The sequence below is a fragment of the Phalacrocorax carbo genome, chromosome 2 (assembly GCF_963921805.1).
Source record: "Phalacrocorax carbo chromosome 2, bPhaCar2.1, whole genome shotgun sequence".
Classification (NCBI taxonomy): domain Eukaryota; kingdom Metazoa; phylum Chordata; class Aves; order Suliformes; family Phalacrocoracidae; genus Phalacrocorax; species Phalacrocorax carbo.
The window spans coordinates 164,913,574-164,928,225 of NC_087514.1; the positions used below are offsets into that span (position 1 = coordinate 164,913,574).

Here is a 14,652-nt window from a genome sequence, read left to right on the forward strand (position 1 = left end):
CTCAGGAGTAAAGAAGTTCAAAACTCCGTGGACAGCCTTGCCAGATCCAGAAGGTCTTTGTCAGTCTTCTTCCAGGATTTGGAAGAAAATGGTTTTTTATATACCTAAACCACAAGTCATGTGAAACATCCAGATGATATGTTAAAGCATTGCTCTTTCTTTAATTTCTCCCCAGCCATAAAGCTAGAAAGGGTTTCTTCTTAGAACCCAAAACTCAAATGCAGCACTGAAAGAACAAAGTATCATCTTTTTTTCATTCTCATTGAAAAACAAAATTTAAAAATCCTAGTATATCAGATGAATAGGAAAATATTTATAGGGAAAGAAATCATGTACTTAAAAATATTCAATTCAAACTTTTGCTTTGCACGTTGGATGGAATCTGTTGCTTTAGGACTCAGCTTACACACCTACCTTTCACATTTAAAGATGCCTTGGTTTCCTGATCACCAGTATCACAGCTGTATTCTCCTGTATCTTCTAATTTGAGATTATGTATTAAGAGCTCTACCCGGCACTCCCTCTGCCTCATTTCGTATTTCTGGCTGGGCTGCAGCCCCACTCCTCCTTTCCTCCATTCCACTGCAGCGTTGGGCTTTGACAGCTCACAGCACAATGTAACTGTACTTCCTTCCTCTGATTCCTTATTCTGAAGGGGTTGCTTAAATGTGACAGGCAGTGCTGCAAAATTTGAGAGGGAAATGTTTTAAGAGCATTTTAGTCCAGAAAGGACCCAATCCTACCATCTTTTGTGAGAAAGGGCCTATTCTAATGATTCTACAGTCTTAGGGCTGCAGCTTTCTGTCTTGGTAGCAACTTCACTGAACCATTACACGACCCAAGAGCTGAGGACAGACGGTGAAGTTAGGAAAGATCTGATCTCAGAAAGTCATCCACAGAATGGCCTGGTTTGTGATCTGGAGGAGTCAGACTTGCTCATGGAAGCATCTCCATGTGAACTGGGGGTGCTTTACTCAAAAACCACTGGGACATGCTCTTTCTTACATGGACCCTTGCTCCTTAATAAAAGCCTCCGAGTTTGCAATATTAAGTGAATAGTATTTACCCCCAAGTACAGCTTTCATCAACATATAAAAGATCAAGGTAGAATTAAAAACACAAGAAGAGGCAGTACAGTAAAAGATGACAATAAAGTGATAAATGGAAGAGGAAATTCAGATTTCAGGCAAGGTCTTGCTCAGGATGGTAGAAGGGGTGGAGAAGAACAGATGTGGATGCAGTTGTTTGCACTCAAAGTTTATACTTGAGGCTCAAAGCCCCAGATAAAAATACAGCACATTCACATGTTATAGAAATCCTTTACACCCCAACTGTTGCATCTCTCATCATCCCAGTCGGGTGTTATGCCCCATTAGGCATCCCTTATGCCTACTGAAGCAATCAACAACCCAAAATAACCATCAGCCTGTCTGGCTTATTTCCTGTTATCCATTCCCATGTGCAGCCACAACCCCTGCACTCAGAGGGTAGTAGGGTTCATCATATTTTGACATCATGACAACATTTAATTGCTTTGATGATAATTAATCACTCCAGATACTGCAAGCAGAATGTGTCATGCTTAAGTAAAATACATGCGCTGGCATGGACGAACAGCAAAACACTGAGAGACGCTCCTTTCACTTCATCTCTATTGATCCAAGGGTCAATACTCTGCCTACCATGTACAGCTACCGCAGCCGTTGTCTGCTGGTGCCCAGAGTCACAGGTGTACTTTCCTGAATCATCCAGTTCTAAGTCATAAATGACCAATTCAGCAGTAGAGCCCTGCTGCTTCATCTCATATTTCAAACCAGGGTAGAGAGTAGTATTTCCTTTCCTCCACTCTACCACAGCATTGGGTTTGGTGAGCTCACACCTCAGTGTTGCTGTACCACCTTCTTCTGCCTCGGTATTCTGAAGCTCTTGTTTAAAAAGTGCTGGAAGGGCTATAAAATAGAAATATAACTTGCAACATACTGCAGCTGGGGTTTGGGAAAGAGAAAGTAGAAAGAAGATGAAAGCACCAGAAGAGCTTTTCTGCAGATGTCTCTAAACGTCAGTGCTCTAGATTCAAAGTACAAGGCTATTTCCCCAGAGATGTAATAGGAATATCTACAGAACAAGAAGAAATCAGTTTCAAGAAGTTACATTTGCCATGAATTATATATGAGCTTAATCTATGATCTAAAAATGGCAGAATATTTTTTCCTACTACTAAAGTAGCCAACGTGTTGCCCTGATCAAGGAGTAGATATTCTGAAGATCAGCAGGGATTTGTAAAAGTTCAGATTCTCTCTTAAAGCAGGCCACTTGCAGGAGAGATTACAGTTATCCTGACAGTAACATACTGACAAAATGCATTTAGTTCTGCATTGCAATTCTCATTTTCTACCTGGTCACTCTATTAGGCTGTATAGACCATGCTATCCTACACACCTTCCTTAAGAATCATGGCCAGGTCTTCTCCATAAGTGACACTAACATACGGCATTTATTTTCAGAATATATTATAACCTTCCCCCCCCCTTTTTTTTCCTCTTTTTAACTTTTTTTTTTTTACCATTGACTGTCAAAGTGGCAGTTGTCTGCTGATCCCCACACACACAGGTGTAATCTCCAGTGTCCTCCACATTCAGCTCGTGGATAATCAGCTTTGCGACAGCACCATCTTGACTCATTTTATATTTGCTGCTCGCTTTGAGCACCTCCTGCCCCTTCTTCCACTCCACCACAGCAGGTTTAGTCAGCTCACAGTGCAGAGCAGCTGTCCCGCTTTCCACAGCTTCTAGGTCCTTCAGGTCTTTTTTGAATTCTGGAGGCAGTGCTGAAGAGTAAAAGATTTACCATAGAGAGAGTGAGTATTCCTAAAAAAGCTGCTAGATGTGGTCCTGGGGGAGAGGATGCATGGTATGCTACTGAGCCCTGATCCAGGCCAGTGGAACACAGTGGAAAAGTCTCCCTCAGCTTCCCTGGACTCTGCATCAGGGCAAGGAAAGTGAGACGGGCCAGCACAGCTGAGGAGGACAAAATCCAACAGACAACTCTTTTCCCTGTCCTAGCAGAAGGAGGAAGCACATAAGCAAAGTCCAAAGGAAAACAAAAGCCCAAGCAAACGAAAGGGAATGGGAAGAGACCGCAGAAATAGAGACTTGAGCAGGTCTAAGGTCTGCAGGACCTTAGTCCCAAGGATTACTTTACCATGCACTGTTAAGGTGGCTGAGGTGGTCTCGTCTCCACACACACAGGTATAATTTCCAGTATCATTCAGGTCTAAATTGTGAACTACCAGCTCCACAACACAGCCTTCCTGTCTCATGCGGTACTTGTTGTCTGGGCTGAGGACGTAATGGCCCTTCTTCCACTGAACGTGGGCAGGCGCCTTGCTGAGCTCACAGTGCAAAGTGGCCGTTCCACCTTCCATTGCTTCCTTGCTGGTCATGTCTTCTTGGAAAAATGGAGGTACAGCTGAAGGATGCAGGTAAAAAGCGTTACAAATTGAGGATATCTCCAGGGACAGGTGAGAGTAGGAAGCGACAGGGGAAAGTTGTGAAGGTTATGGAAGGGCGAGCATCAGCAGCAAAGAGAGGAAAGAGAAATGAAAACATCCTAGTGGGAATATATACCCTAATCCTTTTGGGTTTATGCTGGCTTCCTACTAGCAAAACTGCACTGTCCTCAAGAGAGGACACCTGCTTTCTACCAGTTGCCATGTAAGAAAAACTAAGAATATAGTCTCTGAGTTCTTTAGTTCACACATCTGTTGGTGTCTTCCACAAACTTCATGCCTTTGTACTCTCTTTTCCTACTTACAGAGCAGACCTACTGAGCTCTGAGTGTTGGCACAGCTCCTTACTCATCAACATTCCTTCTTCATTGAGATCCCCTTGAAAAGATGTAGCCAGGGCTCACAGATTTTTCTTGACCCCAAAGAAGATCTCCAGATGCTGAATCCCAGCCTGCTTTCATGTCTCAGAACATATTCATGTTTTCCCCACTTTTGTTTCCTTGAAATAAATTTGGTGACTGAAATACATGTCTGTCTATTAGGTAGGATAACGGGATATTCCACCTCCTTAACAAGGTTGGATATCTCAGATCTCAATGACCTGCTCCATAGTCGTGCAGCCAAGTTAAAATATCCAGGCTAGAAACCAGGTTCAGCCTCCTTGATTTGGCATATTTCCCATCTCCAGCAGTGTTAAGTTGAAACACTAGTTTTGTTTCCACAGCAATTGGTTCTTGCAACAAAATAAGACCAAAAGGACATCACAGAAAGAATTTATTCTTTCCTGTCTAGAAAAATAAAACTCCTGATGCAAACCTATCTTTGTGCATTAGGACAGTGGTTCTGGGCACAAAACCCAATATAAACACAACCTAGCACAGGAGAAAATATAACTAACACAGGCTTATTCTGAATACTGATTATTATGCCCTACATTAAAATGGTAGTTATTGAGAATGCCAGAAAGGAATGGCAATGAATAAAGACATTTGTGTTTTAGAGAATAAATGAAGGAAAGAAAAGCTAGGAAAGGAATGCCAGAAGGGAAAGATGAAAGGAGAGCAGGTTTGTGTTTAAGGAAAGGAAAAGACAAAAGGATGGCACAGAAAAATGCAGACCGGTATTTTCCAATACACCCAGCCTGCAGGTCATTGAAGGCAGGGAATACTATTTTAAATTAATGGAACTTCAGTTAATAAGGTTGAGCAAACACACGTGGCAAACTGAACACCTGATAGTAGAGGACAGACGCTTCCAGTTAGGAGATAGGAGGTCAAAATAATTTTTACCCTGTACTGTTAAGACAGCCGTGGTCTGGTGCTCTCCACACACACAGGTGTAGTCTCCTGCATCCTCCTCAGCTATTTCATGAATCACCAGCTCTGCCTTGGTCCCCTCCTGCCTCATTTTGTATTTCTCACTCTCTCTGAGAATCCTCTGGTCCTTCCGCCACTCCACCGGAGCAGCCTTGGTGAGCTCACAGTGCAGGGCGACTTCTCCACCTTCTTCTGCTTCCTTGTTCTTTAGCTCTTTCTTAAAGAGTGGTGGCACAGCTGAAGGATGCAACATGGGCAAACGGTCATCAGAAAACCAGAATTTAAATCCTAATGCCTTTTTCATATTTGGGATTATTTTCCCTCATGCGCCCCTTTTTCAGCCTGTTATAAACATGCTTAGCTACACCCAAGTTCAGAAACGCTGAAAGCATCCTCCTTCAAGTGTGACGTGGTTTCACTTACCACAAGGGATCAGTTCCCTGTGTGTCTGTTACTTTTAATGGTGAAAGAACAGTACAGAAAGGTCCAGTCTTGGGTCAACAGCACTCACAGGTAACTCTGCTGGATAGAGTGCTATTTCACCTACACAGGTATGATTTCTTGGAGATGGGTATTGTTGTTTTCTCATTGCTTTTACTAAAAACTTATAACCCCATCTACATGAAATCAGCCAGATTTAAAATAAAACTACTTCTAGTTTGAAATTGAAGGGCCATTGCATGTAATAAGAATTTCAGGTTCTCACTATTTCCCATTTTGGAAACCAAAACCAAAAGACAGAACAACCTGTAGGAAATTACCTTCACGGAAACTAATTAATAACATTTACCCACAAATGTGCCTTGTGCACAATTACTGTAAGTGGGTACGGGATACAAACAGCACTCCCCAAGTGCCTCAGAGAAAGTCCATGTCTCAGGAGACCTTGAGGGGAGTCAGAAGGTTTTGGGAAAGAGCTGGAGGGGACAGAACTGGGTCTCTTTGACCAAGTAAGTTACTTAGAGGCAAGGACTCCATTAAAACGGATACTCATTAGTGAGAGGAGAGCAGAACACCAGGTAACAAGATGGGTAATGTAACACAAGGATTTATTTCTGGATTGGTTTATTGGGAGCTAGTACGATAAAGAAGAGTAAAAGTGCTGATAACCTGTGCTGTTGGGGTTTTCTTTAACACCTGTCAAGGTAGTCTTGATCCACACACACAGAGGTGGAGACCCCTGAGTCCTTCAAACCAAGGTTAGAGGTAACAAGCTCTGAAATGGTAACTCTTAACTGATTCTGCATATCTGACTTGCTTAAAGAATCTGGTACCCCCAGAAATAGCCATGGCCGGGTCACCCAACAGAGCGGCATCTCCTCCTCCTTCTGCTCCCCCAACCCTCACTTCTCCTTTGAGCAGTGCTTGGAGAACAGAGGGTCTGACAGACCATACCTGTGTGTTTTGAAGAAAAATTGTGTTTGGCTGAAATAAACCATGGGGATGACAGGGGGAAAAGACCTGGAAAATGTAAATGTCCAAGAAGAGGGGACTTGGACAGAAAGAAACACCTCATTTTCTTCTTTTAAAGGCGGTCAGATTAATAATGTCCCCAAAATTTGCCCTGAGCTAGTCTTTCTCAGTAGGAAATGAGCTATACATAGAATGAAGAGAAAGGGGGGGGGTCAGAGAAAGTTGAGTTACTGACCCAGGGCAGAAACAGCTGAATTTCAGAGTGACGTCTATCTACAGAATTATTTATTATTTTTAATAAGGTCTTTTTACCATGAACGGCCAAAGTTGCTGTTGTCTTCTGGTCACCACAAACACACATGTAATCTCCAGCATCTTTTACTTCCAGGTCATGAATGACCAGCTCTGCAGTGGTGCCAGGCTGTCTCATTTGGTATTTGTCACTTGCTTTGAGCACTTTGGACCCTATTTTCCACTGCACTGGAGCTGCTTTGGTTAATTCACAATGCAGGGAGACTGATGCTCCTTCTAGGGCTTCTTCATTCTTCAGTTCTTCCTTGAAAAGCACTGGCAGGGCTGGGAATGGAAAATCGATAGATGGTGTATTTAAACTAAGACCTCTGCATTTGTGATCAGCATCGTGAATTCTCAACTGAAGTTCAAATCTAGCCAAGGCAGGGACTTTAACCATTGAGGTTATCACTATGGTGATCTGGGAAACTAAATCCAGCAGCAACAGTAAGAAAAGAAATGCTGAGCTGACAGGTCAAAGTACAACAGGCTGGACGGATTCAAGATACAACCTAAAGAACTTATCACAGGGACACCCTCCATGGGGCCATCTCAGCTGGTCTTACAGGAGCAATTTCTAGGCACTATTCCCTCAGACTTACAGGATAGCTGTTTGTCTGCATGGAGAAACAGTCACGTCCTCAGCTCCCGTTTTAGGAATATCAGACAAAAATTAAATGTCAGAACGAGAAGTTCTCCTTTCCTGAACACAACTTATTTTCTAGTAAAAAGCCTAACGCCGATAGATGAACACTTTGCACAGCAACAGATGTTTCAGAGAAACAGAAAATGAACAGTCATCTGCAAGGTGAATTTACCATTCACGGTCAGAGAAGCCGTGGTGTGTTGGTCTCCACACATACAGGTGTAATCTCCTGCATCCTGCAGATCTAGATCACAAATTTCCAGCTCAGCAAGGGCATTATCCTGCCGCATGATGTATTTTTCACTTGCCCTGAGTATTTTGTTTCCTTTCTTCCATGACACAGCTGCAGCCTTGGTCAGCTCACAGCGCAGAGTGGCTGTTTGGCTTTCCATGGCTTGCAGGTCCTTCAGTTCTTCTTTGAAAAGGGGAGGCAGGGCTGAAGGTCACAAAACAGACAGGGAACATTAAAAATGACATGTGGCACACAGGTGATGGGAGGGATCAGGTGGCAAAGAAACAGAGAACATTTGAGGGTGGAAAGAGTTTCCTTTCCTCATAATTCTGGGACATTGGACAAACCAATAGACAGACGCAGAAAAGCAGCCTGGATGCAACCGCGTCTTATGGACAACTTACAAATTTAAAAAAAGAAAATAATTTCAGACGCAGGTGAACACACGCCAACAGTGATGAGCTGGTAGACAAAAACACAATAATACAGGTATATGTATAAGGTTTTTACCATGCACTATCAAGGCAGCTGTTGTCTCCTGTTCTCCACACACACAAGTGTATTCTCCAGCATCTTTTAGTTCTACGTCATGGATAAGCAGCTTCATGACTGTGCCCTCCTGTTTCATTTTGTATTTGTTGCCGACTTTGAGCAGGCTGCTTCCCTTTTTCCACTCTACTGGAGCAACCTTGGTCAGCTCACAGCGCAGACTGGCTGCTTGCCCTTCTGTTACCTCCTCATCCTTCAGGCTTTCCTTGATGCGTGCAGGCAGTGCTGAGGACGCAATGGACAGAGGGTTAAAATGGAGCAGGAAACACGGCCTCTTGGTGAAGGGCAGGGGTGGGAGAAGGAAAGGCGAGGGCAACAGTGAGGAGCTGTCTTTGGGCCTGATCTCACATCTGCTTTAGGGATTGGGTCCTAAAACCACTGTGTATTAGGAAATGGGATGAAGGTTTTTCCCTTAAATCACAAAATGTAAATTGATTCTCATGACTATGCCAGGAAAAGTCAGACTCAGAGGAACTATGCAGAGATAACAATGAACATGGAAAAAAAAATAATTCAAACTATAAGCTTGATAATGAGGACATTTAGATGAAATTGGTTATTACCGTGGACTGCTAAGGAAGCTGTGGACTGCTTATCCCCACACACACAGGTATAATCACCAGCATCACTCTCATTTAGATTATGTATCACCAGTTCTGCAGTGACATCCTTCTGCCTCATTTTGTATTTCTCGCTAGGTTTGAGTACTGTGTGTCCTTTTTTCCACTCCACTGAAGCGGTCTTGGTCAACTCACAGCGCAGAGTGACTACTTCACCCTCAGTGGCTTCCTCATTTCTTAACTCTTCTTTGAAGAGAGCAGGAAGAGCTGAGAAACAAAGGAGCAAACATTTTCATGATGTCCAGGTCTTGGCCACCAAATAAAATGAACCTCGATGTTTACCAGTTATCTATCCATGCCTAGTTATTGACACGAGGGTCATCTTACAGAAGGAATAAACTAATTTGTATCATAGCAACAAAAGGGTCTCACACTGTAAATTTGCTGATTGGTTTAGAGAGGTATGGAGAATAGGCAACAGGAATGGGAAAACCTCACGTATGGTCAGAACTATAGTTTCTCAGTGCAATTCAGCCCAGGAAAAGTGGGCTAAAAGGATATAGCATGTTACACCACGATCAGAGAAAAAAAGCCAAAGGAAAAAAAGAAGAAGTTTTACCTTATGTGTTAGGGATGCCTACAGACCTAGCCTGACAGAGTGAGGCTGAAGAGCAGAATCAGACAGACCTCCCGAAAGTGCTTGGGTAACAATAAAAAGGAAAAAGAAGGACGACGTCTCCATTGTGGAAATCTCCTATAAGACCTTCACACCAGGAAGTTCAGGTGTATCTAACACCTCATCCCTTTTGGAACAGCTAATAGAATCATTCAGAGTACAAGACTGGGTGGTGATGTGGTACTATCTACTGTGCGAGCAGCAGGATGGGACCTCTGCTAAATCTTTGGAATGAGGTGGAGACCACGTTTGGATATAGAATATATATGAAAGAACAGAAAAGGAGGATGATCTCTTGCTCTGACTAGCAAGAAATAAGTATCTGAGAAACGAAATGTGGAGGATAATTGGGCAGACACCAGTTATGAAGGAGGAGAGGCTCATGGATTTTAGGACAAGCAATGATGGAGAAGAGCAAAAGAAAATTCTGTGGGTAACAAGAAATCAGGCTTTAATAATTCAAAAATTGCTACTTACAACCAAGCAGAAGCAAACTTAAAGGACAAGGTAGTTTAAGAGAGTGGAAAGCTTCCTGAAGAAAGGATACGAAGGGCATAATTACACAGCCTACCCCACTCCAAAGACCATCAGGAATAGTCTGCCTAAATAATGAATTCTTCATTATCCTGAAACTTGGGAGACCTATAAAATATTGGATGTTTAGATGAGTGCAAAAGAAATGCTATGGAATGTAGAGGCAAAACCAGAAAGGACAGTTTCCCTCTATGTCTCAAGAAGGTCAAGGTCAGTTCCCCATTCCTGGGCTCTGTCACCTCATGGACAAAGCGACCGCCGTGAAGGAGGGGCTAAAAGGTAATCTGCAAAATGATGCTGATATCAAATGTCTCCAGACACAGCCGAATGCTGTATGTCGTTGCATCCAGCAACTGGGTGGTGAGATCACTACTCCAGGAGCTTTCCATATTTCTGTTCACAGTTCAAATAGTGGCTCTTGGCTGTACCAGAGTATTAGCATGCAAATCCCAGGGAACATGGCCAGCCTGAACTAGAAAGAAGTAGAAATAATACAATGACATTCTGTAGATAGATTAGAAGGAAGGAACACAAGGGAGAGGTTGGTCTACCAACCTTCAGGAATGTAAGATGATGGTAGGCAAGACAGGAAAGCTGAAATGTTTAATTCCTTTTTCGTCTTTAATATTAAAATTTATTGATAGCTAAGAAAGTAATATGAATTCTGTCTAGGAAAAAACCCAAAATATTAGAGAACATTTAAATAAATGGAATATTCTCAAAGCACCTTGGTGTAATGAAAGTTGTCCTGGAACACTTAAGGTACAGGCTTAACTAATATTAGACTTCAACAGTTACACTGGAGAAATCAAAGAGAATGGGTGACATTCCACAAGTACAGAAAAACTCAGAGGTGAGAAAGGCCTCCCAAACTGAAATGCATACATTTAGTTCGTACCATATAAACCAAGAGTCTAAGCTCCCAGGAAGGTCAAGACAGATCCAAAGTCAAGGGACCAAATGGAGCTCCCTGCTGACCAAATGCAAATGTCTGCTATACGGTGAACTGGATGCCTCCCTCGCTTCCATTGGCAGTGGAGATCTAACCAACATAGTCAACAACAGGAGTTTAGGAACACTCACCAGTCTTGATCTGCAAGCTGAATCCCACCCACAGTGCTTGTGTCTTGGAAAAAAGAGATGAGAAGAGGGAGGCAGACAAAGGATCCAAAGGACTACAGCCACTTCAGCTTAACTTTAATTCTTTGAAAAACGTTGTAGCAATACACTTGGACTTGCCAAGAGCTTTGCTTTTCATGAAGGAGTGGACCAGTGTAGTGTTTATTGACATAGGTTAATGAACTTCAGTGAGAGAGACACACAGTATATGCTGTACACCTTGATTTTAGTAAAGCTCTTACCATAACTACAGCAGGAAGCACTACCAGTTTGAAAACCACAGTCAAAGAATATTCAGCTGTGATTTACACTCACAATGAAAGAATGAGTTGGGCAGAGGTCCTCAATACTCTAAGTCCAGTATTATTCAGAGGTTTCTTTAGTGGCTTGGATCTATGAAATGCAGAGTAGTCATTAACTTTGCAGATGATCTCAAGCTGGGAAGGGAGAGAAGCTGAAAGCACTTTGTTAAATCGGATTAGGATATAGAAGAACTTGATGAAGCAGTGGTGAAAAAATAGGCGGCAATTCAGCAAGAGCAGGTGCAAAATACTATATTTAGGAACAATCAACAACATAAGTAGAAGATGGGGAACAACAGGCAGCAGATCTGCAGAGAGAGATTTGAGGTTACCAGAGATCATGGAGCAAATGCAAGTCAAAAAATGCAATCCTGATGTGAATAAAGCAAACATCATAATAGGGGTATATGAAATGGCACGTCATATGCAAGACACATAAGTCCTTCCATGCCACTCCAGTCTGGTAAAGCCTCAGATGGAGCGCTGTAGTCTGCTTTTGTCCACCACACTTCTAGAAAGATGTGGATTGGCTGACGATGGTCCAGAAAGCAACAAAGATGAGCTGAAGTCTAGAAAACATGACCTATGAAGAAAGAGTGAAAGGATTGAAGATGCTTAGTCCAGAAAAGAGGAGACAGAAAGGAGACATAAGTTTTCTAATCTTTCACAGAGAGGAAAATAGCAAACATTTAACCCTTTCTACAGGATATGGGACAAGATGTAATGACTTAAGCCAGCTCAAGAAAGACTTGTGTTGAAATTAGGAAGAACTTTCTGGCAGTATTGATGGCTAGGCAGTGGAATGAGTGTCCAAGGGAACTGCAAATTCTTCAGCACTGGAGTGAGGCTAGGTAGGCACAATGGTGACTTGAGGCTCAAGGATGGACTAGATGACCTGTAGAGGTTCTTTCCAATTCTATTTTCCATGGTTAAATTGGAAGTTCAAGACTGAAGCCATCCTTGTTTTACTGGTAAATAACAAGATGAAAAAGTCTGGGCAGTAAAAAGAAATCCACTCATTGACCTACTGAATTTCCAGGTGAGAAAGATGGCTAAAATTACTTCCTACTGTCCTATGTTAATAGTGGAAATAAAGTTTTCCTCTCTTCCAAGGAAAGTTTGCAGGTGAATTGGACTGAGGACTGTGAAGTACTCTCACACTATAATGCTGAATATTGTGCAATACCAGCATACAAATCTACATGATCCTTGGTCAGAGTTATATAGAAAAGTTGCATTGAATCAAGTTTCGTTTGCATTATTTAAAATTATCTGTCAAATCCTATCATAACCTGAAATCTAAGATCACTCTTTTTAAAAGTATGAATGGTCCTGCTGCTCCATCTTGCTAAGCTTAAGTCAAAAGTAAGTAAAAGAGAACAAAAAACACCTTCAGTGTGGTGCAAAGCACTATAGCCGTGCACCAACAAGAGCAAGGAGAACACCAGGAAAACGTTAGTGTAATCAATGGAACTAGAATTCTAGTCAGAATTAGATTTAAATCACATTAAAACCAAGAAAATCTGTTACCAACAGAATTAATGATGGCAAAATTAGAGAAAGAATTCATTGCGTGTCAGTATTGAGGCTTCCAGAGGAAACAGGAGAAACATCACACAAACATTTCTCATTTCTGTTTTCTTTACCGTGCACTGTCAGTGCTGCAGTAGTCTTCTCATCTCCGCACACACAGGTGTACTCCCCAGCATCCTTGATCTCTAAAGCATGGATCAGCAGTTGTGCTGTAGTACCTTCCTGTCTCATAGTATATTTTTCACTGGATTTGAGCGCTTTGTGTTTCTTTTTCCACTCTACAGAGGCAGCCCTAGATAGCTCACATTGTAGCGTGGCTGTTCCGCCTTCTGTGGCTTCTTCGTTCTTCATCTCTTTCTTGAAGTGTGCAGGCAAGGCTGGGGAGTTCAAAATAAGCAGAATGTATGACCATGGCAACTATCTAAGTAACTATTTATCTGTGGTCTGTCAACAACACATGAAAAGCAAAGCCTTCCCTAATCAAATAGGATTTATAACCACTCTGGGAAACATGACGGTGACCTTGGAAAGCTGGAGAACACCTTGTTCGTAAGTCAGAGCTTTTTTTATGGCATGAAGTGGGGAACAACAACAGCCTCAACTTCAAGCTCTGCAACACTGGGCCCTACCTTACTTTGGGTATTGCCTGGCGCAATGGAAAACAGAGCCTAACTAGAGTGTCTAAGTTCTATTGCAATGCAAATCTTTACTGAAAAAAGTTAATAAATGAAACTGTTTCCGAAGCATCAAATGCACTTTTCCATGAGATTTCTTCTCTGACAGACTGTCAAATTATTCTGACACACTAAAAACTGTATCAAAAATATCTCATCACCAAATAATATATTCTCAACTTTAGGATTGTAACGTCTTTACAACCAACATTACAATAATATGATTCTCCTTTTTTAGCAACTACTACAACATAAGCATCAAAGAAGTAAGTCGGAACCAAGATGAATATCTGAAATTTTTGCAGTGAACACCTGATTAGTGTATTCAAGCACTTATGCCCATGTCCAACCACATGTTGCTAAATTCATCAGAAATGGGGCTTCAATTCCAAAGCTGATTCTACCATGCTCTTAAACAACTGGTTGAAAATAATCCACTTAATTCGATTTTTTGATGATTTTTTTTTTTACCATTCACTTTTAGCGCAGCAGTGGTTTTCTGATCTCCATAACAGCATGTGTAATCTCCAGCATCTGTCAGATCTAAATCATGGATCACCAGCTCAGCAGTTGTGCGCTCGCATCTCATGGTGAACTTGTCATTTGGCTCCAGGACTCTGTCTCCTTTCCTCCATTCCAGCGCAGCTGCGGGCTTGTTCAGCTCGCAGCAGAAAGTGGCTGTGCCATTTTCTGTGGCTTCCACATTCTTCAACTCTTTTTTAAAATGTGGAGGAAGGGCTGAAGATCACAGGTGAAGAGAGAACACTTTAAAACTGCAGAAATACTGCACCTCAACTGCTCCACTGAATTAAAACCCTTTGATCTCTAAAGGTTTTAGAATATACGGTACCTGCCTTACGCTTTGCAACACACCACATTCAACATGTCGCAACTGAACTGGAAATCAACATTGTGAAACTATAATTTCAGTACTGGAAGGTATGCTTTAAAGGCATTTTAAGATATAACAACAGAAAGCTGATTCCAGGCTTTTAAGGAACTATGTGCAGCTCTGTCTTAATATCAGAGGAACAATTAAGATGAACACTATGTTTTTTAAAATTCCAGGCCGCAACGTACCATTCTCTCCTGCCTTTCTCAGTTGTTGTCATAACAGGGCACCTTTCAATCCCCTTCACATAAACCAAGTGAAATTTCAGGGATATGCCTAGATTAATTAATGGAAATACTGCAAGTGCTATTTATGACTTCACTAAGGTCTTCATTATCTGCTTCCAGATTCTATTAACATGAAAGAAAAGCAACGGAAAAGACTGTATGGTGCTATTTATCCATCCC

General features: G+C 42.0%; 1 protein-coding gene across 1 annotated transcript in view; it reads right to left on the minus strand.

Moving 5' to 3' along the window:
- The window catches only part of OBSCN (obscurin, cytoskeletal calmodulin and titin-interacting RhoGEF), a 198,702-nt gene that overhangs the window by 101,909 nt on the left and 82,141 nt on the right, over positions 1-14,652 (minus strand). The window contains exons 45-55 of the mRNA XM_064445166.1: positions 13,825-14,091; positions 12,793-13,056; positions 8,519-8,782; positions 7,917-8,180; positions 7,347-7,610; positions 6,550-6,813; positions 4,798-5,061; positions 3,202-3,468; positions 2,564-2,827; positions 1,683-1,949; positions 415-681 (exon numbers count right to left, since the gene is read on the minus strand). Coding sequence (XP_064301236.1) covers positions 415-681; positions 1,683-1,949; positions 2,564-2,827; positions 3,202-3,468; positions 4,798-5,061; positions 6,550-6,813; positions 7,347-7,610; positions 7,917-8,180; positions 8,519-8,782; positions 12,793-13,056; positions 13,825-14,091 — 2,916 coding nt within the window. The remainder of the gene's footprint in view (positions 1-414; positions 682-1,682; positions 1,950-2,563; positions 2,828-3,201; positions 3,469-4,797; positions 5,062-6,549; positions 6,814-7,346; positions 7,611-7,916; positions 8,181-8,518; positions 8,783-12,792; positions 13,057-13,824; positions 14,092-14,652) is intronic.